Source organism: Procambarus clarkii, chromosome 67 (genome assembly GCF_040958095.1).
Source record: "Procambarus clarkii isolate CNS0578487 chromosome 67, FALCON_Pclarkii_2.0, whole genome shotgun sequence".
Taxonomy (NCBI): Eukaryota; Metazoa; Arthropoda; class Malacostraca; order Decapoda; family Cambaridae; genus Procambarus; species Procambarus clarkii.
Window position 1 is genome coordinate 20332157 of NC_091216.1, and position 26624 is coordinate 20358780.

Below are 26624 nucleotides of genomic sequence, written 5' to 3' on the forward strand. Positions count from 1 at the left end.
CCATTTACATATAGCCCCCAAACAGAAGTAATTTACACTTGCATTTCTGCCTTTTATGAAAAATGCATGTACTGTGTGAGAAATATTGTAAAAAGGTTTATATACATATGAAAATTTTAAACATCTTTCATGTCCAAGTTTACAAATACACATCTCCCAGAATAAACTTAAGCAAAAATAAATAAAGTAATATCCACTAATTGCCATCACAGGAAAAGCAATTGGCTTCTGCTACTATAAAAATACCGGTGATAAGTTTGACAAGTTTAGAGTGAAAAATAGCCAGCAATGCAACATTATCTAATACTTTGGGCACACCCACCTCAAAAGTTCCGAGTGTTTTCAACATCACAAGAAGAAAGTAAAAAATAGGAGGAGCATAAACAAGGAAAGAATAGCCTTGTGGAGTATATGCACAAGTCAACCTATTGGACAGCAACAGAAACATTTCAAATACTGCCAATTATAATTTTAATGACAGTCATGAAATATGCCAAATAGCAAGTCGATTTGGGTATGTATGTATATATATGTGTGTGTGTGTGTGTATATATATTATATATTTATATATTTATATAAATTAACGTAGATATATGACCGAACCTAACCAACCCTACCTAACCTAACCTAACCTATCTCTATAGGTTAGGTTGGGTTAAGTAGCCGAAAAAGTTTGGTTAGGTTAGGTTAGGTAGGTTAGGTAGTCGAAAAACAATTAATTCAAGAAAACTTGGCTTATTAGGCAAATCGGGCCTTGCATAGTAGGCTGAGAAGTGAGTTCTGGCTACTAGGTACGACATATATATATATATATATATATATATATATATATATATATATATATATATATATATATATATATATATATATATATATATATATATATATATATATATATATATATATATATATATATATATATATATATATATATATATATATATATATATATATATATATATATATATATATATATATATATATATATATATATATATATATATATATATATATATATATATATATATATATATATATATATATATATATATATATATATATATATATATATATATATATATATATATATATATATATATATATATATTATATTATATATTATATATTATATATTATATATATATATATATATATATATATATATAAATAAAAGAGCTAAAGCTTGTGCATAAACTCTATTAACAGATGAAGACGTAGGAATTCCCAACAGTAATGTGCACAAAATAGAAATAATCTAGACAGATTACGAAGGAGAGATGTAGAAAAGTGACAATAAAAATATGAAAAACTGTATTGCAATAAAGTACTGCTGCAATGCAAATAATGAATTTATAGCTTTAACTTTCTCAAATATAGGTCTTTCACATGGTCAATAGTCCTATACAAGTACAGTATTAAGCAAATAAAGATGGGGAAATATGAAAGTTAATATATTCAATATCAAGTTACAAAGGTTGCTATTGCTAAAGCAAATGGGAATAACACTGTTTAATGCTATTGAACTTAAAGCTCCATTCAACATTAAGATACTTCCCATGATTACCATTCAAGTACTTATGGCTTTCCACAATTTTTTTTATCATAATTGAATAAATAAAAAAAAAGTTAATAGAGTAAAATATTATCTGTTAATACTGGAAGAGGAGCTTCAAAAGAGAAAACTATTAACTTACCAAGATACCAATATACACCCTCGCACATGGAATCTAAATTCCGATTTAGGTGGTAGTTAACACTGTAAACTAACATTGTCATATCATTGAAAGATATGGAACTTATTGGAAACAGGAAATACAATATCAACAAATATATATACAGTATGTAGACCTATACAATGTTATGTAGATATGATCTGTTTCCTATATAAATAGCTTTTCACACACTTCTTGATGGTATACATGAGGTTTAAAGAAGACATATTTTTAAACCCTGCAGTCAATAAATTTAAAAAACTAATTCATTATGATCACAGCAAGGTTACTGTTTTGTTAATATATAACCATAATTTGGTACAATAGTAAGCCTCATCAATTTCAATTAAAGTTGACAAAGAAAATAGAACAGCAAGTTCTTTAGGAATGCTTAAAGATATTTCATAGAGAATACAAAATAAATCTAACATGCCTCTAGCTTAGATCCTCATCACATTTAAGCAAAGTGTATTTAAGTACCTGATGAGAACTGTCCAGCAGTGATACCTGGGTCCTCAGATGTGCAATATGTAATTGCTCATTATCTAGTTTGCTTTTAAAGTAAACTTGTATTTACTGCAGGGCACGAGAGATTTATGACAAATTATCCAGACCTTATCCTGTGCTGTCAACATGGAACTACTCTCTCAATAACCAAGCAACACTTAGAAGAGAGCAGACTTATGCATGGTAACATTTGGAAATACTATACATACAGCATGAAAGTTTGTATACAATAACCATTTTAACATTGTATCAACAATTAACTATCCTTTGGTTATCCATAAATTATGAGGATGTCTTTCAATTAACATACTGTATATATAAAATACAGCAACAGTGATAAAATATCTACCTGAGTTCCATTAAGTAAAAAAGTAATATTTAGATCCTAAATTTCTTAGATAAAACTTACCAGCTTTCAAAACAGAAAGCATACAACTTCAAAATTCATATAGAATATGTGTGTAGTCTCTCTCATTCCAGTTCTATTAAAAGGATTGGGCAGAGTTCACGAGTCAAAATTCTAAAGATTACAAAATTACACCTACATAAATATTTGTCCTCCAACTTACTAGGCAGCATCTAACCGGACATTATTACAGTACAACTAGGACTGACTTTACTTCAAACATGAGCTAATCTTTAGAACCTTTTGAATAATTAAATAAATGCTGTAATTTTTTTCATATTTTTAATTACAATCTAAATTGACGTCTAAAGAGTAAACTCGTTTTTATATTAAAATCAAATAATACGCAATGTAAGATGACCATATCCAAACACAACAGCACAAAACACAATCCGGAAACTACTCATTCAACAAAGATGAAAGCAAGCACAAGAAAACAAAATTAAACTTGAATAAGGGTGTGAATGATACAAATTACCTAAGGATTCAACTTTGTTTCATTAAAATGCATAAAAACTAAAAAATAATGCTTTTCACATGTTGAAAACGACTTACAAAGTGCTAGCCCACTCAATCACCAGCACTATATCTAAAACTTTAAATTCAAGACTTCCATGCACTCTACTGGAATTTTCAAACATGGTTTTTAAGTATGAATGAGGTGCAGACACAAAGTACACCGAGAACACTAACAAGAAAAAAGCAGCTACACCATCCATGACCCTCCGAGATCGTCTTCGCCCGAACCCTTCATCAGTGCTGCCAGTGTTCAAAACACAAGCACAGACCAGCTTTATTTAACCCCAGGTCTGCTAGGTCATATCTCCATATTACAAATTTACACTCAATAATTTTAAGGAAATGTGATTGCTGTTAGGTTAAGATCTGACAAGGAAAAAAAAATGCATTACAGTCTTTCAAAACCCCAATAAAAAGTATTATTAGTTCCAACTTTTACTGCATTCAGAAGAATATATCCTTTTTAAAAAGTCCATTCTCTCTTCTAAAGATAAATAATTTTTTGTATAATTCCCCTAAAATATAAAAGTACTAATATACATTGTTTACTTAAAAAGAAATAATATATTTAAATATTTCCATAGGATTACAGCATTTCCCTTAAATAAATTTGTATAACCCATTACTTGACAAGGGTTACTATATAACGAGTATCATCCACATTTACAAGTTTTCCCCTTCTTTCATTCCCTTAATATAGAGCTTTCCCATTATGAACTCTTCTTCTCTCCATTAGTGTGGTGAACAAGACTCTGTGTGTCTGTTGGTCGGGTCAAGTTCTTTCCTGGGATAAACTCGGCAGCGTACGGGTTCAAGGTACTCTGAAAAATTACATTCATCACATTACCACCTCCACAACTATCATTACCCTATTATCCATTAACATTGAGGGTACGAATTCACCTAGAATGGATGAATAAAGGGATGAATTATATCATATGGATACTTCAAACCCCCAACCCCCCACCATAATGGTCCACTTTAAGCCGAGGGTTTGAACCCCCAGGGTTTAATTGAAAGTCATTCGATCATTGAAAGCAAAGGCAGATTTCTATGATTGGAATGTGCAAGGAATAAATCAAGAGCATAAGTGGTAAATGTTTGTAAAGAAGTTCGTTTGATGTGCTCGGTTTATCTGAAACAATGATAAAAAGAAATAAAGATGGAGGCCAAAACCATCAGTCGTTTTAAAGCATTACATGAAAGGGTAATGGGAAGTTCGGACACCATAAGCATAGCACTCATCCTGTAACTACACTTGAGTAATTACACTGACTGGTGGAGTGTCACTTGCAGAGTATATCTTGAGATAATTTCGGGCTTAGCGTCCCCACGGCTCGGTGGGGACGAAACTTCACAGGGAGCAGCAGGGCATATATTAGACACCCAGCACCTCTGGAGACACAGAACTTCACGAAGAGGCCAGGCCTCCTTTTTGTTACATAGCCCCAAGAAGCAGCCTGTAACAGCTGTCTAACTCCCAGGTATCTATTTACTGCTAGGTGAACAGGAGCATCAGGGTGAACATAACTCTGCCCATTTGTTTCCAGCCTCCACCGGGGATCGAAACCGGAACCTCAGGACTACGAATCCCGTGTGCTGTCCACTCAGCTGTCAAGCCCTCAGGGTACCAAAGGGTTCAGTTCTTGCAAAAGTAATGTTCATCGTCTACATAAACAACTTAGCCAGAAGGCATACAAATTATATGAATATGTTAGTAAGTAGTGACGTACATAGATGGTTTTTTAATTGAATGCAATTATCCTAATTGGTAACCGAATTGGGCTACAAGTAGCCCAATCTGGCATCCCTGGGTCACGTTATGGAACATGGAATCAGAAAAAATAAGACCACACACAACTTACAAATTATGTGGAAAGGAATTACAGAATTCTAATACAGAACGAGACTTGGAGGTGGTTTTGGACAGTAAGCTGTCACCAGAGGAACACACAAAGAACATTGCATGTTCCTTTTCACCATCTACATTAATTATATGAATGGTGAAATACTGAAGAAACTGTTCATAACCTTTGCAAGACCAAAATTGGAATATGCAGCAGTTGTATGGTGCCCAAATCTCAAGAAGCACATAAGGAAACTGGGAAAGGCACAACAGAATGCTGCAAAATGGCTTCCGGAACTGAGAAACATCTCTATGAGGAGAGACTAGAGGTGTTAAACATGCCAAAACTAGAAGACAGAAGAAAAAGAGGTGATATGATCACCACTTACAAAATACTAACAGGAATCAACCAAATTGACAGGAATTCCTGAAACCAGCAACTTCACGAACAAAAGGACACAGATTCAAGCTAAGGAAACAAAGGTGCCCAAAAAAATTAGAAAGTTTACTTTTGCAAGCAGAGTGGTAAACGGTTGGAACAAGCTAAGTGAGATGGTGGTGGAGGCCAAAACCGACAGTAGTTTCAAAGTGTTACACTGTACAACCAAGAGTACTGGGAAGATGGGACCCCAGAAGTGTAACTCTTATCTAGTAGCTATACTTAGGTAATTACACACACACACACACACACAATCTATCACTATCTTTCGCAAACAAAGTGGTAGACGGTTGGAACAAGTTAGGTGAGAAGGTGGTGGAGGCCAAAACGGTCGGTAATTTCAAAGCGTTATATGACAGTGCTGGGAAGACGGGACACCACGAGCGTAGCTCTCTTCCTGTAACCATACTTGGGTAAATATATTAGAAAGACTTTTTCAGTGTCAGCAGTTAACAAATAGAATGTGCTAAGAAGTGTTGTGGTGTAGGCAGACACCATACAGTTTCAAATGTAAATATTTGAGGGTCAAATAGGCTCGGCAACCTGTATATCAGTCCACCAATGATCGAGAGACAGGAGCAAACAGTCAAAACTCCACCCCCTGCAAGCACAACTAAGCAAGTACAACTGATGACCGATAGCCAATAGGTGTTCCTTAAATACTTCCACAATCTTGGAAAATTATCCACCTTTTTTAATTCCAATGCTAATGCATTTGTGATTAGCAAGTACAGTACATGACCCATAAATTATCAACAAAACTAACCTTAGCAGCTACGTTTTCACTCACTCCCATCTTCTGCAGGCTTGAAGTTAAATTTGACGTGGCATCATTTCTCATTCTGGAAACAAAATAAAATCAAAATATAACATATTAGACTGTAAAATGTATGAACAGTCAAAGATTATGTTATAACTGAAGATGGGAGAAAATTATTAGAACCACATACAAAGTGATGAATAGATTAAAATAAGCAGTTTTGTTATGATCAAAATAATGATAGCTGCTTTGTAGGAGTAATGCCTAAAATAACTGAATAAGTGAGGTTGTGAGCTTGAGCATGTGGGGATAATGGGAAAATTGGACAGAACCAAGAAAAGTATGTTTGATGATTTAAGGAAAACAGAACATGCACAAGAGAAATAAGGGGGTCAGGTAAGGTAAGGTAATTATCAAAAGAAGGCACCAAACTGGGAAGGCTATGTAGCACCATCAAAGTGCGAAATAATCAGAGAGCGCTAAATATCACCAAGAATGCCAATACGAGAACAAAAACGCATAAGGCGAACGATATCAAAAGTATCCGATTCACCAAGAATTCTATCGAGGGGCAAGTGACTGCGAGAGACGGTAGGAAAGCAAGTCACACGCACGTCCTGGAAGTCAGGACATTTAACAAGGATATGCTCAACTGTAAGAGGGACAACGCAATTTGGACAATAAGGAGCAGGGCGGCGCTCCATTAAGTGACCGTGAGTTAAGCGAGTATGGCCAATCCACACCCTTGCTAGAGCAGTTTGCCACTGCCAGTTACGGTGGCAGGAGGAAGGCCACGAGGATAGATACTACGCTTGAGAGTACGCAGTTTGTTACCAACTACAGAAGACCAACAACCCTGATATCGGGCAAGGATGGAGGAATGAATAACAGGATAAAAGTAGGAATAAGGAATACTGTACTTTTACGGGAAATGGGACAAGAACGGATAGCTTCCCTAGCGGCAGCATCCGCACGCTCATTTAAAGAAATGCCCATATGGCTGGGAACCCAGCAAAACTCTACCGAATTCAATTTACTAGAAATAAGAAACAGCCAATGTTGAATCTTGATGACCACCGGATGGACAGGGTTAAAGGACCCTAGAGCCATGAGGACACTACAAGAGTCAACTACAACCACACAGGAGGATCGACAATGAGAAAGCAAGAGACGGAGAGCATAGAGAATAGCATAAAGTTTGGCTGTGAAGACGCTTAGCCTCCGAAGGGAGGCGACACATGTAAGTGCAGTCAGGAAAAACAACAGAGGAGCCCACACCGTTCGCAGACTTAGATCCATCGGTGAAGATGGAAACAGAGTGGGAGTGCGAAGAAAAGTGGTCAAGGAAAAGGCGTTTCAGAACCGTAGGAGGGGTAAAAGCTTTAGTGATGCCGGTCAAGGATGTACAAAACTTTGGAAGAGGGACTCTCCACGGGGACAAGGAAGGAACAATACGAGGAGAAACATTAGAAATACGAACGGAAAGGGAATCCTGTAAGCGAGATAGACGGACAGAAAGAGGGAGGAGATGAAAAGGAACAGGAACCACAGGAGGGGTAAAAGTTAAAGCACAACAGAGGCGAGAGGAAGGATGCTGTAAGGACCGCGCAAGATAGCGAAGACAGTAGCGAGAAATAAGAGGGTAATAAGTAATTTTTTAAAATACTTTAAATACTATACTTTCCGACCTTGCTATCGGACCTCAATCATTCGTTTATTCCATTTATTCGTTTGTGATCCGGCCCCCCCAAATCCTATGTAGTTCCGCGGCCACCCAGAGTTTTGGGCGCCGCCGCTGTTTTTTGTTTTTGTTTACCCGCGGTGGACAAAACAATCCCTCTCTCACGCCTTTATATCTGTTCATATTTTTTGCATCCTGTTACTATTGCATCTAGAAATGCAGTAAATGTGTTGTTTAGGGCTTCAACAAGCAGTGAAGTAAGAGAAAACATTGTTGTGATCTATTATCAGAGCATATAGCTTATAAAGGAAGACAAATATGGTATGTCTCCTGTGTGGTGAATAGAGGTGCAGAGGAATGTGTCCAAATTTGAGATTGTGATTCTCTCTCTCTCCTGAGCAAATTATGATGCCAATGAAACAAGTTTGTACTGGCATATATTAACCTAACCAAACCCAACCAAACATAACCTAACTAAATCTAACCAAATTTAACTAAAACTAACTAAAGTAAACCTGACCAAACCTAACCAAACCAAACTAAATAAAAGCTAACCAAACCAAAGCAAACCAGACCTAACCAAATCAATCTAACACCAAAGTTAACTAAACCAAAGGTGACTAAACCAAAACCTAACCAAACCTTACCTAACTAAACCAAAGGTAACTAAACCAAAGCTAACCAAACAAAAACCCAACTCTCCCCTCAACATCTATGCTTCAACCCTCAGTTAACACCACCACTCATACAAGTATGTGTGAGTATGGTGGTGTTAATTCTCACAGGTTTCTTTAAGGAATTTGACTGGAAAGAATTGCTGTTAGGAACAGCGAGTCTTTGAAACCTCAAAACCTTTTGAAACCTCAAAACCTTTTGAAACCTCAAAACCTTTTGAAACCTTTGAAACCTCACACAGGTTTCTTTAACCCTTAACCGCCAGCCCGTCCTCCAAACAAAGACCCTAAAGTGATTCCATGCACCCGCCATACCCCGTTTATGAATGAAAAATGGTTTACACACGATGATGTTCGAACACATCATAACACTTCGGGAACAAGTGGTTCACTGGCGAATTTTGTATGAACTTCAACGCTGTAAATGCTTCACCCACACACTATAAATTATTGCCAACAGAACCTTAACACCTAATCTAGCCTATGCATATATATATGCAAAATATGTTAATATATTATAATAATTTATATTTGAGGAACTTCCCATTTTGAATGAATACACTTAAAAATTTCTGAATGCGTTTGTGGGGTCGACCGCTGGTTGTAAAGAACTTAAGTCAAGTAAGGGTTGTAAACTGCTCGTATTACAGTGCATATTAGGGGCCTGGAAGCCAAAAATATTAGAATTATGAAAAAATAACCTTTATCTGATTTTGTTGTAACCTTTACATCCTGCAGTGCATATATTTCCCTAACTGTGTGAAGATAGAATGAAATTGGTCAACAAATAAATTATTCACAACTTGCAAAACTTGGGACTTCATTTTCTTTGGCTGATTTTTTCTGATTTCAAACTATTATCTTTGTCTCTTTAGGTTGTTTTGATGATTAGGGACCATATTAGGGCTTTTTCACTTATACAAAGTATACCCTAAATATATCCCCTATATCATTATTATAATTATCCCTGTATTTTGGGGATATTTTTTCTTGACTTCATTTCAACACACATTAACCTACAACTTTCACATAATCGAGGACGAATGCCAAACAATGTTTATTAAAACATACAATTAAATTAACAAATTAAAACTACAGTACCTTTATTCATTGTTGATAACTTCAACTTCAATTATCTCTGAAACTAGAATTTTAACTGAGTGGCTTCTAAATTCCCCTTTTTGACCGATTTTCACTATATTTACATTGTGTGCTCAGCTGCCTGTTCTACAATCCCTTCAGAATGGATTTTTCATAACTATACATTTGGAGTTGTAATTTTTTTTTGGTCTAAATTTGCCGCATATTTCAAATGCCTTATTGACAATTCTTTTTACAGTAAACGATACTGGAAACCTATATTCTAATTTGATGAACATGAAGATCATATACTATTCTGAGAGAATAATAACATTAAATGAAGAATTGGTGATAGCTCATAATTTTTATTCTGAATTGAAAAACTGAAGTTTTCAATATTCAATTTTAAAATTAGTTTTGTTTCTCTTGTTTTTCAAGTTGTGTTGTAATCATTTAGACAAAGTTGGAGCATTTGCTTAGATGATTATGGAATTTTTTTTTTTTAAAAGTGTTTGTGCAAGTGAAGGCACAAATATTCATAACAAAACAGATGCAAAACTAGGAAACAGGATTGGTTCAACAGAAATTGCGTGAGGGCCAGAGACCAAAAAGACACAAATATGGAATCAATATAGGAAGAGGACAAACCCCCAAACATACCAGCAATAGAAAGATGCGAGATACAACTACACGGCAGAAAAGGAGAGAGGCAGAAAGAAATTTTGAAAAATGGATAACGGACAAATGTAAAACAGAACCAGCTCTATTCTATAAATTTTTAAAGAACAAACTGCAGGTAAAGGATAATATTCAGAGGTTGAAAATGAAAACTAGATTCACGGAAAATGAAAAGGAAATGTGTGAAACATTAAATGAAAAGTTCCAAAGTGTGTTTGGACAAAATGAAATCTTCAGGGAACCACACACATTAAGAATTCCAGAGAACAACAGAGCACATACAGGTGTCTAGAGATGAAGTGGAAAAAACCCAGCTTTGAATGTAATGTAATGCCATTTTCCGGGTAAGACCCAGAGGCTCCCCGGAGCTTACTGGGCTGATATGCTAATGTCAGACTTTGGCATCAGTCATGTGTATGGAGTTCTGTGGGCCTACCAGGGACCACGAGCCAGAACCTGGCCCCCTCAGAGAGGCATGGGGAGCAATGGCCTATAGAAACCCCCTGTGTGGTTGGAAGCATTCTATGTCTGCCATCGACCGGGTCAGGTACCCAGAAAAGTAAGCATCCCAAAACAAACCTCTATTCTGGTGAAAATATTGCTACCAAAAGCCGAACAACTGGATAGAACTCCCCTAAAAGAAATGAGCAAACAAGCATGACGTCACATGTCGCCGCGCCGCTGTCTGCGCAGCTTTCCCTTGACTGGGACAGGGAAGGTTATCTTGAGATGATTTCGGGGCTTTCAGTGCCCCCGCAGCCCGGTCCTCGACCAGGCCTCCACCCCCAGGAAGCAGCCCGTGACAACTGACTAACACCCAGGTACCTATTTTACTGCTAGGTAACAGGGGCATAGGGTGAAAGAAACTCTGCCCATTATTTCTCGCCGGCGCCTGGGATTGAACCCGGGACTACAGGATCACAAGTCCAGTGTGCTGTCCGCTCGGACGACCGGCTCCCAGAAGGGGGAGCCCCAAACCCCTCGCACCGGCTATCCACACTTCAGTTCTGAGGCTGGATGTTGAAACATGCGAAAAGCTGCCGACCAGAAGGAGGGAGGGATGCCAGGGAGCCATCTGGATCTCGCCTAGAAAATGGCGTTTCATTACATTCAACACTGGTTTTCTGGGGGAAGAAAGTCTTCCCTTTGACTTCCCGGAACTAACTACTCACAGAGGAAAACATAGGGACTTACCCGAGAGGCGGTCGCTGCACACTCCTCAACTCGAAGTCAAGACAACTGGCTGCAGCCTGCCAACCCAAAGCGACACAGGCCCGACGAGGCCCAGGGACGTTCACTAGGTAACGAGCAGCCAGGACCCTGTTCAACCGCCAAAAGCCCCGTGCCCGAATGTCAGCCCAGGACATGTTGCTAAAGACGGCAGCAAGAGCAGCGAACTTACGAATGTTGTGGGCATGGAGATAGAACGCAGGGTGGTTAGCCTTAATAACTCTGCGGACGACCTGGGAGACCCGCACCCGCGAACAGGGAAGAAGGTAAACCGGATCAACCCAAAGTGCGTACCTGGACACAGAAGCCCTGGAGCGCAAATAACGGCGAAGAGCCACAACCGGACACAAAACATGATGCACCCCTGGCCTGACCAAGCATCAACAACCCAGGGACCCTTCCAGAAAGCAAGTCTCATTCTTCACCAGAAAAAAGGGAGATGGCTGCAAACGAACAAAACCATCACGAAGACCGAAAGGAGCAGAAACCCCTGCGCCGGAGGAGAGCATGAAGCTCCCCAACTCGACCCCCAGAGGCCAATGCCAACAGAAAAAAAATTGCCTTGGAGAAACAATCCTAAACCGAAAGGGCCACAACACACCGAGGAGAAGAAAGAAAAGAGCACTCTGTCCAAAGACCAGGAAGGCTCGGGCAGTGCATGAGCAGGCCAGAGGTGAAACAATGCACGAGACAGCTTGCGAAACGATGCAGAAGTAACATCAATACCGAAAGCCAGCTGAAGTGGCTCCACCAGCATCGCACGATACGAGGCGGCAGTGTTCGGCATAAGGTGACAGTCTTGGAACAACCAAGAGAGAAGGAACAACACACGAAGAGAAAGCGAAGCACAATGACGAAAAGGTAAAAAGAACCGGAAGGACCGCCAGGAGACTTCATACTGCCGCCGAGACGAAGCCCGCAGGTAGGACACCAACAAAGAAGCCACCTGATCACCATAGAGATGATGATAAACCAGAGTAAAAAATGCCATACGCAAAGACTCAAGGAGAAGATCGAACCAGCCATGTGACACACCGGGCCGATCTGTTGGAAGAGGCAGTCACAGGAAAACCTCCAGGTTTGGACACCGGGCAACCAGCGCCCAAAATGACAGCTGGGCTGGCCATCCGCGGGGCCAAGAGGACTACTTTTCCCTGGTAGGTCTACAAGCGAAACAAGGACCTGAAGCAACAGCTGAACCAGGGGAAAAAAGTACAGGAATCCCCATCTCGACCAGTCCTGCCGAAAGGCATCTATCCCGATGGCCTTGCAATCGGGAAAGGGCGCCACATATTGGGGTAGGTGCTGCGACCATGCTGACGCGAAGAGGTCCACCTCGAGGCGCCCGAACGTCTGGCAGAGCCAACGGAAGGAGTCGGCGTTGACCGTCCATTCAGTGGAGAGGGGAACGAAACGAGACAGGCCGTTAGTCAAGACAATGGACACTCCTCGCACATGAACAGCCAGGAGAGCCAAGCACTGCATCGAACCCCCTTGGTTCAGGCAATGAACCTACTGGGGAGCATAACGAATGGAACCAGATCGTCAATCCGCGGACGCCCCGAACTCTCCGAAGCGCAAAACCACACTGCTGCGAACTCCCGCACCATGCTGTGGGCTCGACAGAAGGACGGACCCCACCGCCCCTGACCGACCTGGTGAGCACTGGTCACAAAGCCCCAGCCAAGAGACAAAGCTTCCGTGAACACATCAAGCGAGGGCTCAGGGCAGGCGCCAAGGAACTAAACCCTAAAAAACCCTTAGAGAAGGCCGGCGACGCAGCAGCCGAGAAGTGGTCTGCCCCACCAGCCCCGAACCCCCCGAAGGAGGGGGATGGCCATCCAACGCCACTGCGGGCCAAAGGAAATGCCCACAAATCGTGGGACCAGGCGTGAGTGAACAGTGCAAGCCTCCCTCCCATCACTCCATCAATGGGGCGAATCGCGAAAGGGCCAGAGCCACTTACGAGACCCATAACCTCACACAGAGTGAGCACCGTGCCAACCAGACGAAGGCGGGTCCGAAGGCAGAGCCGAACCCAAAACTGGCACCAGTGGCCTACCATGACGACTGGAGCCCCAAGCCCTGGCACGACCTCTCCGGGAAGGCCCCCCCCCCCACCCGGAACCCCCGGAGAACCAACAAGTCCGACAAAATGGCAACTGCCCGAAACAGCCTGAATATACTGAGCCATGGCCGAAGAAGCAAAAAGCAAAGGAGAAAAAGCCAAAAACATCCTAAGAGCCAAGGCCCAGGCCGATTCCAAGGAGGAGGCAAGCACCGCCTGCCGTCTGCAAGCCGGGAAGCGTAGAACAGGGATACCGCATCCCACAAGATTGGCGCAAACAGCTTCAACAAGGCAGACGATGCACTTGCCGCCGAGCCCAAGGCACCGGACCCCAGAACGGCCCCAAGCACCCCCACATCCTCCCCAAGCCAGTCCGAAGACAGCTCCAGGAGGGAAAAGAAGCGCAAGGCCAAAGCCAAGACGCCACTGACACGCAAGTCCTCGGCCACCTGCGCAGCCGAAAGGGAGGGAACCTGCACATGTAAGTGCAGAACGCCAACATCCCAAGGAAGGGCAGGAGCAAACAAGCACTCAACGAGGTGCTCAAGGTCGCTCCCTAGGAAAACATGTATCATCATCGAAACCTCACGCCACTCAAGTGTGCGGGAACGACAGAAAGAATGCCAAGCCTCCAAAGCAAAAATAGGACAGTCCCCAGCCAGGATGACTCCGGAACCTCATAATGGACCCAGATAGAGAACGAATTCCCAAACTTGAAAGACAACGGATCCATCACCGAGGCGTAATCCAGGTCACGCAGGACATAAGATGTCAGGGCTGCCCGCACTGCACACGGTTGGATGCGGGAAATCGAAACCTCTGGAAAGATGGAACCAATGCATCCGAGGGAACACGGAACCGAATCCAACTCATACGCAGAGGGTGGAAAAAAAGAGAACCCCACTCCTTGTAACAATAGGCCCCGCTCCGAGGGTAGAAAAACAGGCGGGATCCAGCGGGGCCCAAGGTCCCCAAGTCAGCCCCAAGATCCCCCTCCTCGGGACCCGGGGCCAAGTCATCCCCCAGAGCACCGGCCCCTAAAGAAAAAGCCGGCGCAGCCGAGAAAGCCGAACCGAAGGGGGGGCCCACTGGTCAGACCCAGAGGCTTCTGCAGGACGAGTGGATTCGAATGCCTCCATCGTCACACCGGAAGGGGCATCCCCCGAGACCGCCGAGACTCTGAAACCCCCAGACGTTTCGGGGCCGAAAGCAGGTGGTGGGGGAGGGGGGGTTACTCGCATGACTCCGGGTTGAAGTCGCACCGACCCGACAGGCAGCGTGACGAAGGCAAAAACCATGAGGGTCACACTGAGCCAAGGGGACCGAGCAACCCCTCAAACTCACATGAGGCGATGGGGGGACTCAGGAGACACATCCATCGGACCCACGTGCCCCCTAGGGAATTCCCAAGGTCCTGAGCGCATAATGGAAACTCACGCCCAGGTAATCCCAGGGAGGGTACTGCTAACCGGTACCCAAAACTACCAAACAACTGTCTAAAGCTAAACCCCAAGGATGTGTACATTCACAGGGACCTAGCAGGGGGCACCACCAGAAGAGAACCATGCACAGGTCAGGTACAAAAATGGGGGAAGCAAGGCAGACCTTCCTACAAGGCAAAAACAAAAAGAAAAACAAAACCCCGCAAAAGGACAACTTACCCCAAGGAACAGAGCCGGCCATTGTAAGTGGTGAAAACTAGCTGCACAGTACCCAGTACCCCACCAGTGCAAGCCGAGAAGGTAAACCAGGAAGACAAAACCCCTAAGCATCCTAAGGGCAGTAATACGAAAACCAAGCAGTACTACGGCCTAGCAGAGGCAGACCCCGAGGAACTTATGGAAGGTAACCCCAAGCTCCTAGGGCAGTACTTACAGAGCACTTAGGGATGATAACCCTAGGCGCATCCAGCCCAAGTACTGTAGAATAACTCCTGGCTCTCGCACCCCTAGAAGACAGCCACCACACTCAAAGTAAAGTGCTGGAAACTCTGGAGCCAAGCACATGACCTCCACGTCTAGCATCAGCCTGAGAACTGAAGGGTAGATAGCTGGCGCAAGGGGTTTGGGGCTCCCCCTTCCCCCTCCCAGGGAGGGGAGAGCTGCGCAGACAGTGGCGTGGCGACATGTGACGTCATGTTCGTTTGCTCGTTTCTTTTAGGGGAGTTCTATCTAGTTGTTCAGCTTTTGGTAGCAATACTTTTACTAGTATAGGGGTTTGTTTTGGGATGCTTACCATTCTGGGTGCCTGACCCAGAAATGTAAGCAGACATAGAATGGCAGACACAGTGCTTCTAACACGGGAGTTTCTATAGGCCATTGTTCCCCATGCCTCTCCGAGGGGGGCCAGGTTTTGGCTCATGGTCCCCGGTAGGCCCACAGAACTCCATACACATGACTGATACCAAAGTCTGACATTAGCATATCAGCCTAGTAAGCTCCGGGAAGCCGAAGGGGCTCCCCAGCAGAAAATGCTCAAGGAACTAAGAACAAAGCAGTTGGCCCAGATGGAGTTTCACCATGGGTTCTGAGAGAATGTGCACCTGAGTTTACCATTCCACCAACTAATTTTCCAGGCATCCCTGTGTACAGGAGTCGTAGCAGATGTGTGGAAAAAGGCTAACATAGTATCAATCTACAAAAGTGGCATCAGGGAAGACCCCCTCAATTATAGACCTGTATCACTGACAAGTGTAATAGTCCAAATACTGGAAAAAATAATTAAAACTAAATGGGTAGAACACCTGGAGAAAAACGATATAATATCAGACAGACAGTATGGTTTTTGATCTGGAAGATCCTGTGTAGCGAATTTACTCAGTTTCTATGATCGAGCTACAGAGATTTTACAGGAAAGGGATGGTTGGGTTGACTGAATCTATCAGGACCTAAAAAAGGCTTTTGACAGTTCCACATAAGAGGTTGTTCTCGAAACTGGAACATATTGGAGGGGTGACAGGTAAGCTGCTAACATGAATGAAAAATTTTCCGATAGAAAAATGAGGGCAGTAATAAGAGGAAGTGTATCAGACTGGAGAAATGTTACAAGTGGAGTACCACAGGGTTCAGTTCTTATACCAGTCATGTTCATTGTCTAAACGATTGATCAGATGGAATATAGAATTATATGAACATGTTTGCTGATGATGCTAAAATAATAGGGAAGATAAGTAACTTTGATGATTGTCATGCCCTTCAAGAAGACCTGGACAAAATAAGTATATGGAGCACCACTTGGCAAATGGAATTTAATGTAAATAAATGCCATGTTATGGAATGTGGAATGTGAGAACATAGACCCCAGACAACCTATAAATTATGTGAGAAATCTTTAAAGAATTCTGATAAAGAAAGAGATCTAAGGGTGGGTCTATATAGAAAACAATCACCTGAGGACCACATAAAGAACATTGTGCGAGGAGCCTATGCTATACATTCATTATTGTTTTTAAATACATGGATGGTAAAACACTAATGAAATTGTTCACGACTTTTGTTACACCAGAGTTGGAATATGCAGCGGTTGTATGGTGTCCTATCTTAAGAAGCACAACAAACTGTAAAACATGCAGAGACATGCCATTATGTGGCTCCCAGAACTGAAGGACAAGAGCTATGAGGAGAGGTTAGAGGCATTAAATATGCCAAACTAGAAGATAGAAGAAAAAGAAGTGATATGATCACTACATACAAAATAGTAACAGTAATTGATAAAATTGATAGGGAAGATTTCCTGAGACCTAGAACTTCAAGAACAAGAGGTCATAGATTTAAATTAACTAAACAAAGATGCCAAAGAAATATATGAAAATTAATTTTCGCAAACAGAGTGGTAGACAGTTGGAACAAGTTAGGTGAGAAGGTGGTCGAGGCCAAGACCGTCAGTAGTTTCATAGCGTTATATGACAAAGAGTGCTGGGAAGACGGGACACCACGAGCGTAGCTCTCATCCTGTAACTACACTTAGGTAATTACCACAAGTGTAGCTCTCATCCTATAACTACATAGGAAAAAAAATTAAGGAAGCATTAATGACTATAAAGCACTAAGTGATGCAAGAACAAGTAGCTGTGATATAAAGAAAACCTATAAATAATACCAAAATACATTATTGTTATCATACCTTATCTCTTTTCCTTGATATAATACTTTTCTCTGCTTTGAAGTGTTATAAAGACTAAAAAGTCTATATACAAACATCAACTATGTTATCACATGTACTGTAACATTTATATTCTATATCCAGATTAACAGATCAATTTATTTTAATTTTGTGCACACTTTAAAGGAATCGCCAAAGATTGGTTATATTTATTAGTGGGATTTCTAGAGCACTTGGTTACTAATAATGGTAGTGTTTATCAACCATACTAAGGTTAACGTTTAAATATTTCTACACCAGGTTGTGCACCAAATGGACTTTTTTGTATGTATATTAGAGAGACAATCAATTTGATTTATTGTATTACAGTACTGTACATGGATTCGGAGATACAGTATGTGGTACCTATGTTATTTTAAGTTACACCTGTCGAGAACAAATAAGTACACTGTACAGTAATGTAAAAATTCTTCAGTAATCCTCGAGTCTTCTCTATTTTCAGCATTAAGTCAGGCTTCCACTCTACATTTTATATTTTCTAAATTTTGATTTATACTTATAAACCAGTGTACAGCAAGCGTTCTGTACTTTATCACGTGCTGATTTTGAGGTGGGAAAGTGAAGTTTCAAATTTTAATTAAAAAATAAATGTATTGTCATTGTCTCTGGAACCAAACCCCATTTTTCCTATATCATGCAAATAAAAGATCACACAAATTTAAATTTAGATAGATGTATTTGATATACCTGCATACATACAAGTTGGAATACAGTAAAGTGATCCAATAGCACAACCAAGACTCAAATTTTCAGCTGGACAAGGTGTATAAAAATTAAGACAATGGTATGCAGTATAATACCATATAAATTTACAGATTTGGCTAAAAAAAAATTCTCTTAAGAAAATTAGACAAATGGGAATATAGTATATTCAGAGGGAATAAAGATCACAAACTTGGTAGTCATCATCTATATACAGCACTGTACATGCCAAATAAGATGCCTGATTTGACTGAAAATAGACTATACACCACAGTACTCACTTCTCCTCCTGGTACTGGTGGTAGTAAACAGTGTCACGTTGCTCCTCCTCCTCTAACATGCGACGGAGGAATTCTTCTTCATCCTCCCGCAGAGTACTTGACTGTTCCATCATTACTTGGTTCACCTCGCAGATTACCTAATTGACAGATTACTCTCAATAAATACAGGAATGAAATATTCAATCTTAATTTAAAAAATTCATCTTACCACAAGACACCATAAATGAGCTCTAAAACAAATTCATCAACAAAATCTCATATCCATGGTCCGCTGCATAGAATGCAAAATGCTGACAATAATGTATGAAACAAAAAATTTTGATTATTTGCAGATAACTGTCTGCCTTAAAAAATTATCAGGTGAAATCTCTTAAAATGCTACTCTAAACTTGGTATTTTTTTTACATTTAACATGAATTAAGAGGGTTCAATGACACATGAACACAGTGGAAGATTTTTAAAATAGACTAGTATTTATGACATGCCATTTTTGATAGTAGAAATATAATAAAAATTTGTAACATTGAAAAGAACAACAAACATTTATATCCTTTACCAAGCTTCTCTACTACTAATACCACTAAAATGTTATTACAATATAAAATGTATTACAATAACCAGTGAATAGTATAATTTCTTTAGTTTATCTAACCCTACCGTAATTATGGTAAAGTGTTTTACCCATCCTCATTAACCTGGTGCAGTCAGATTCTGGTGCTTCTTCTATGTTCTTCATTTGGAATCTTGTAACGCAAGTGATCTTCGATCAGTTTTCTTCCTTTTCTTAGATAACCTAAAATTGTAGAATCTAGGGACCCAACATGCTAGTCCTTTGACCAATGACATACAGTACTGTACTGACTTAATGCAATATAAAAAAAAAAATTATCCTTTGTTAGCACTCAAGGAGGTCTGGATATCAAACTCCTAGACAGTGGCAAAATATCTTTCAAAGATAAACCAATATGACCTGTCAAATATGGTAACCTGCTTAGGTTAACCCAATTAGATAATTTTCAAGACCGTTGTGTTATATCGATAGGGAAAGTTTAGTGTTCAAAATTAAGTCCTAAATGTAACAAATTTATAATTTTCAGAAACCATATTCATTCATCAGCATATTTTTGTCTTTGTAAATTACCTACCAGCCTGCTTAGCGCATAAGATCAGGAAAAACATGCAAGACTACTGTAGTCAGACTGCTTAGAACTAGTTAATTTAATGCATTAGATTAACTGTACGATGTCACATAATACTGAACATCAAACAAAACAAAAGTATTCTCTATGTATGGACTGTATTTAGCCATTTGTGATGAGCCTACTAACCCTATTCATAACAACCATGTCAAAATTATTGAGCCTGAATTTCCATCATAAACAAGCAGAGAATAAGTAGAATCTGGCCAACTTCCCAAAATGGAAAATGGTTCATATCCAGATATTGTTCAACATAACCTAACATTTGCATTCACTCCATTTGTTGCCAATAAGCAAATCATAAAGTGTAAAAAAAAAATGTTAAGTAACTAGAACAATTTTGATGTTACACAGATGTCAATAAAATAAAGTCAACTACTATCTGAATAGGTTTGTGATTATATATAACAAGTGTACAAGTGGCCATCAAACAAGGAGTTCTGCATCATGAAACTGAAGAGACTTCCAGAAAATCATGTAATTTATACAAGTAAAGTGGTCTCAAAATATACAGTAGCCAAGAGATAATACAGTATTGATCTCTTCCATCCATCCATCAAAATAAAAATAAATGGTATAACCCTTCACTTATGAAAGAGCGCCACTAAAATACTACTATACAGTACTGTACTTCAAACTTAAATGGGAAAACTATGGCCATTCTAAATAAGTGCAGTAAAATGTTAAATCTGAATTTTATTGTATTCATATAATTAAGGGGATTTACCTGTTACCCATTTTACTAATACTGTATTCACATGAGTTTTTTCCATTTCCATTAAGTGAAACCTAATTTATACAATTATTTAATTTAATAAAGTGTTTTTACATAAGGGTTTTTCAAAGCAAATATAAATTTTATGTGAATAAAAATATAAAAACTTATTGACAGTGGCCTAAGTAAAATAATATTCATTGTATCAGGAACAGACTTCTCTTTAGATATGCAAGAGGCCTTCAAAGATTTCAGCAGCAATTTATCAACAGTAACTCAACATTATCCACTAATAGATGTGTTCCATGTGTTTTAGCCTATTACATCCCATTATGGACCATGCTTTTGTTATAAAAATAAATTTTTCTAAATAAAAATTAAACCAATTAAAATAGAATACTGTACCTTAAAAAGAAAAAACTTCCGTCATCTTTAAACTTGATTTATACAATGAAGCCAAAAGCAAAATTTAAACTTCACCTAAAATAGAATTAGAAAGGATTTCACTTTGCAGGGATAATCCATGCTACTGCAATGGTTTGACCCATTGTCAACAGTACCAAACTTCAATTCATTCTCATTATGTAAAAGACTACACAGAATACATTTGCACAGAATACATTTGCACTTCACTTGAAACCACAGTACATTTGTATTCATTGTTAAACCAAATACAATATAACAAATTTTTCATTGTATATTTATAAATTTCTTATTACAACATTATAAAATTCATGTAAACAAGAGAATGAATCAAGATATGGCCAAATTATTTAAATATTTCTCTACTAAAACACACCCACTTGAATAAAACAAGAAACAGACTAACTGTTAATCTGATGAAAGTAGATTTAGTATTGCCAGTTGATGGATTTTTAATTAACAGCCTTACAATAGTGACTTTACCTTTATAAACATCTCAAAAGTGCTTTCTTAATGTAGAAAACTACACCAATGAAGCACACAATGACAGTTATCAGGGTAAATGCCCAAGATGAACCGTCTCATGCAAAACATGTGAGAGAGCCTTCCTCCCGCCATCTCCTCCTCATAGGCCAGCCTCACCTTGTGGTCAAAGGCCTCCAGATCCTCCTCGGCCATCCACATAAACTCAGAAAAGTCAGGCTCAGCGTTGGGATTCATCCTGGCACTACCAAAGCCACCACTGGACTCACTCCCACCAGGACTATTATCGGGTAAGCGCATGAAGGAGCTGCCTGCAAGGGCCATCAGTGGGTCATTAGTAATGGGGATTAATATTATTAAAGTAGGTTAGTAGTGATATATCAAGGGGTAGGGCATCAGTCATGAGTGAAGGTTTATTATTATTTAACCGTATGTCTAACTAGGTTAGGTCAACGAGGAAATTATAGTACATATTCAGTGCAAATTTAGAAGTAACACATCAAGGTCAAAGTAATACAGTAATTGATAGAAAAACTGGTGCCACAGAAAATATTTGTGTACACCCATATATTAAAATTACAGTATAATATATTGTGCTGATAGCACTTAATTAGTAAATGCTCTGTATTTACCAGCAGACAGATCTTACAACTTTTATTAAGCTTGCACTGTTTCAAGTACGATATATACCAACAGGGATTCCTATTTAAATCTAGAAATATTACAAACGTACACTGTATTCTAAATGATTGAGTCACATATTCTATCTTATTGTCCTTTTCGGTGTTTTATTACGAGATGAGTATTGAGCTCCGCACTAGAACGAATACCATTTCAGTTTTGTTATTCATTGCAATTATTAACGTGTACTAAATCAATAGTTCATAATTTAAAATATTAATAAGTATTTTCAACCTGAAAGATGATGCCCAGCACCAAATTACGAAATACCCCCAGCATTAAATTATGCACTTCTCTCTTGACATAAAATTGTCTGAACAACCTAATATACTTGTCAATAACTACATCAGTACAGCGAAGAAAATGTACAGCTCCACCTAAGACTCAGATTGAATCTTTCACTACCACTCTTCTCTCTCAAAATCTATACCAATTTTCCAATCTAAGGGGGTTGTCGTGAGAGAAACTACCCTTCAACCTTCAAAACACCATTACTTTCAAACACCTAAATGACTTTATAACCACAATACAACCAGAATGTTCATGTGCAATATAATTCTAAACACTTGTTGAAGACATAATTAAGTGTAGTTACAGGATGAGACCTAATTTCGTGGTGTCTTGTTTTCCCAGCACACTGTCATATAACGCTTTGAAATTACTGACGGTCTTGGCCTCCACCACCTTCTCACTTAACTTGTTCCAACCATCTACCACTCTTTTTTGCAAAAGTATATTTCCTTATACTGTATTTCTTCAACATCTTTGTTTTGTTAATTTAAATCTATGACCTCTTGTTCTTGAAGTTCCAGGTCTCGGGAAATCTTCCCTATCAATTTTATCAATTCCTGTTACTATTTTGTGCACAGTGATCATATCACCTCTTTTTCTTCTATCTTCTAGTTTTGGCATTTGCCTCTAACCTTTCCTTGTAGCTCTTGTCCTTCAGTTCTGGGAGCCATATTGTGGCATGTCTTTGCACCTTTTCCAGTTTGTTGATGTGCTCCTTAAGATATGGACACCATACACCCGCTACATATTCCAGCTTTGGTGTAACAAAAGTCGTTAACAATTTCTTTAGTATTTAGCCATCCATGTATTTAAAAGCAATTCTGAAGTTAGAAAGTACAGTACAGTATAGCATAGGCCCCTCATACAATGTTCTTTACGTGATCCTCAGGTGATAGTTTTCTATCTAGAACCACCCCTAGATCTCTTTCTTTACCAGAATTCTTTAAAGATGTCTCACATAACTTATAGCTTGTGTTGTGTCTAGGTTCTCCTATTCCACATTCCATAACATGGCGTTTATTTAAATTAAAATTCCATTTGCCAAGTAGTGCTCCATATACTTATTTTGTCCAGGTCTTCTTGAAGAGTATGACAATCCTCTATCTTGAGGTTATCTTGAATATCTCTAAGTTACGTATCTTCCCTATTAACTTAGCATCATCAGCAATATCATATTCATATAATTCTGTATTCCATCTGGTAGATGGTTTATATTGACAATGAACATTACTGGTGCAAGAACTGAACCCTGTGGTACTCCACTGACATTTCAATACACTTCCTCTGATTACTGCGCTCATTTTTCTATCAGTAAGAAAATTTTTCATCCATGCTAGAAGCTTACCCGTCAGCCCTCCAATATGTTCCATTTTCCAGAACCACCTCTTAAGTGGACTCTGTCAAAAGCCTTTTTTTTTTTTAGGTCCAGATAGATGCAGTCAACCCAACCATCTCTTTCCTGTAAAATCTCTGTGGCTTGATCATAGAAACTGAGTAAATCGTAACAAAGTATGGTTTTCGATCTGGAAGATCCTGACGGTGTGACATAGTTTTTCTCCAGGTGTTCTACCCATTTAGTTTTAATTATTTTTTCCAATATTTGAACTATTACGCTTGTCAGCAATACGGGTCTATAATTGAGGTGGCCACATTTGTAGATTAGAACTATGTTAGCCTTTTTTCCCACACTTCTATGACTTCTGTACACAGATGCCTGAAAAATCAGTTGAAGTCGAATGCTGAGTTTGGATGCACATTCTCTCAGAGCCCATGGTGAAATTCCATCTGGGCCAACTGCTTTGTTCTTACTTAGCTCCTTTAGTAGTTTTTCCACTTTGTCTCTAGACACCTCTATGTGCTCTATGTTGTTCTCTGGGATTCATATTGTGTCTGGTTCCCTAAAGATCTCATTTTGTACAAACACACTTTGGAACTTTTTGTTTAATGTTTCTCACATTTCCTTTTCATTTTCTGTGAATCTGTTTCCCATTTTTAACCTTTGAATATTATCGTTTACCTGTAATTTGTTCATTAATTTATAGAAAAGGCCAGGTTGTGTGTTAAACTTGTCTGCTATCCCTTTTTCAAAATTTCTTTCTGCCTCTTTCCTCACTGCCGTGTAGTCGTTATTCACATCACTGTATCGCTGGTATGTTTGGGGGTTTGGCCTCTTCCTATATTGATTCCATTTTTGTGTCTTTTGGTCTCTGGCCCTCTCACAATTTCTGTTAAACCAATCCTGTTTCATAGGTCTGCATCTCTGCTTTGTTATGAATGTGTGTGTGCCTTCATCATATATTTTACAAAATTTGGCATACATCTCATTTACGTATATGCCTAGCAACAAGTTTGTCCTATTATGTACTCACTAAAAAAAAAATTTTAAGAACCCCATATTGTCCTCTCTTTGAATTGAGTTTAACAACTGTTTCAATGTCCCCATTTTTTTCTAGATTATATCTCAAAGCATATGCAATGTCCATCAAGACATGATCACTTTTTCCCAAGGGAGGAAGGTACTGGATGTCAAATATGTCTTTCCTGGTGAATATTAGATTTAGTACCAACGGAACATCCTTTCTCTCATTCGTGTAGCCTCCTTATCTCAAGTTATCTTGAGATGATTTCGGGGCTTAGCGTTCCTGCAGCTCGGTCCTTAACCAGGCCTCCTTTTTGTTACACACCGTTAGGAAACAGCCCGTAGCAGCTGTCCAACTCCCAGGTACCTATTTACTGCTAGGTAACAAGGGCATCAGGGCGAAAGAAACTCTGGCCATTTGCTTCAGCCTCCACTGGGGATTGAACCCAGATCCTCAGGACTACAAGTCCGAAGAGCTGTCCACTCAGCTGTCAGTACTCCTGACAGCTACTTGACATGTTGATACATGTCTCCAGAATGAGGTTTACAAATCTGTCTCCAAATGTCCTCTGTTCTTGCTTCGTAGACCTCCCAGTCTATTGCTTTAAAGTTGAAGTCCCCCAGTACCAACAATCATGATTTATCTTTGTCTGCATTTACTATAATCTCTCTATGACCATTATGAGGCCCTCTCGTTTGTTATCCAGTTCTTCCTTTGTCCATGTGTTGCTTGCTGGTGGGCTGTAGGGATCTATAATTATCAGATTATCATCCTGATTCCAGACCTGTATTGCCACCAACTTATCTAGGGTTATCAAGTATTAACTCTTGCCTTCAGGTGTTCTTTCACCAGCACAGCCACTCCCCCCCCCCCCCCTCTTCCTAGTTTTCCTGTCACATCTCCAAACTGAGTAGCCCCTTGGATATACGACCTCATTTAAAATATTTTCTTCAAGTTTCATCTCTGTTAATGCTACAATACCTGTGACCTTAAGCTGAATTATATCTTTCAACTCCAATATTTTTTATCTCACTCCATCTATGTTGGTACTGTATATACAATTTACAGGAACATGTTCCCCTTACCTTTGTCCGTTGCTCCCCCCTTCCTCTAATGATTTTGCTTTGTTTTTACGTAGCATTTTACTAGCTTTCCAGTCCCTAACACTCTGTAGAAAAAAGAATTTGTCTTCATTTCTAATCCCATTTAGACATTTTGCTTCAATGATGTTCATTTTCAGCTTTTCTCTGTCTTCCTTTGAGAGGTCTTGCCTTATTGACCAAAGTTTGCCATCTTCATCAGAATGCAATTTTCTGGCATTCCTAAGCACTTCTGTTATATCACACATAACCCCTAAACTGCGCAAAATGTCACACGAAGTGTGACATTGAGCTCGGTTTTTAAATTTTCTTAAACTCTTTCAAATGTTTTGTGCATAATCTACTAGGCAAATGCTCCAACTTTGTCTAAATGATACCAGCGTAACTTGAAAATCAATAAAATAAAAAAATAATTATATAATTGAATATTGAAAACTTCAGATTTTGAAATCTGCTGCAAAAGTAGTTTACTTTCAGTATATTGTAGTTTACTGTAAAAAAAATTGTCAATATGGCATTTGAAATGTGCAAATTTAGACAAAAATTTATAACTCCAAAAATTTAGTTTAAGAAAAATCAATTCTATTGGGATTGTAGAACAGACAGCTGTGCACATTACATGTAAAAA

At 39.3% G+C, this 26624-nt stretch overlaps 1 protein-coding gene across 1 annotated transcript in view; it reads right to left on the reverse strand.

Moving 5' to 3' along the window:
• Window positions 1–1534: 1534 nt before the first annotated feature.
• Window positions 1535–26624, reverse strand: part of Paip2 (polyA-binding protein interacting protein 2) — a 30618-nt gene continuing 5528 nt past the window's right edge. The window contains exons 2-5 of the mRNA XM_045757721.2: window positions 21724–21875; window positions 18745–18881; window positions 6196–6271; window positions 1535–3965 (exon numbers count right to left, since the gene is read on the reverse strand). Of these exons, the coding sequence (XP_045613677.1) occupies window positions 3855–3965; window positions 6196–6271; window positions 18745–18881; window positions 21724–21864 (465 nt within the window). The 5' untranslated portion in view covers window positions 21865–21875 and the 3' untranslated portion in view covers window positions 1535–3854. The remainder of the gene's footprint in view (window positions 3966–6195; window positions 6272–18744; window positions 18882–21723; window positions 21876–26624) is intronic.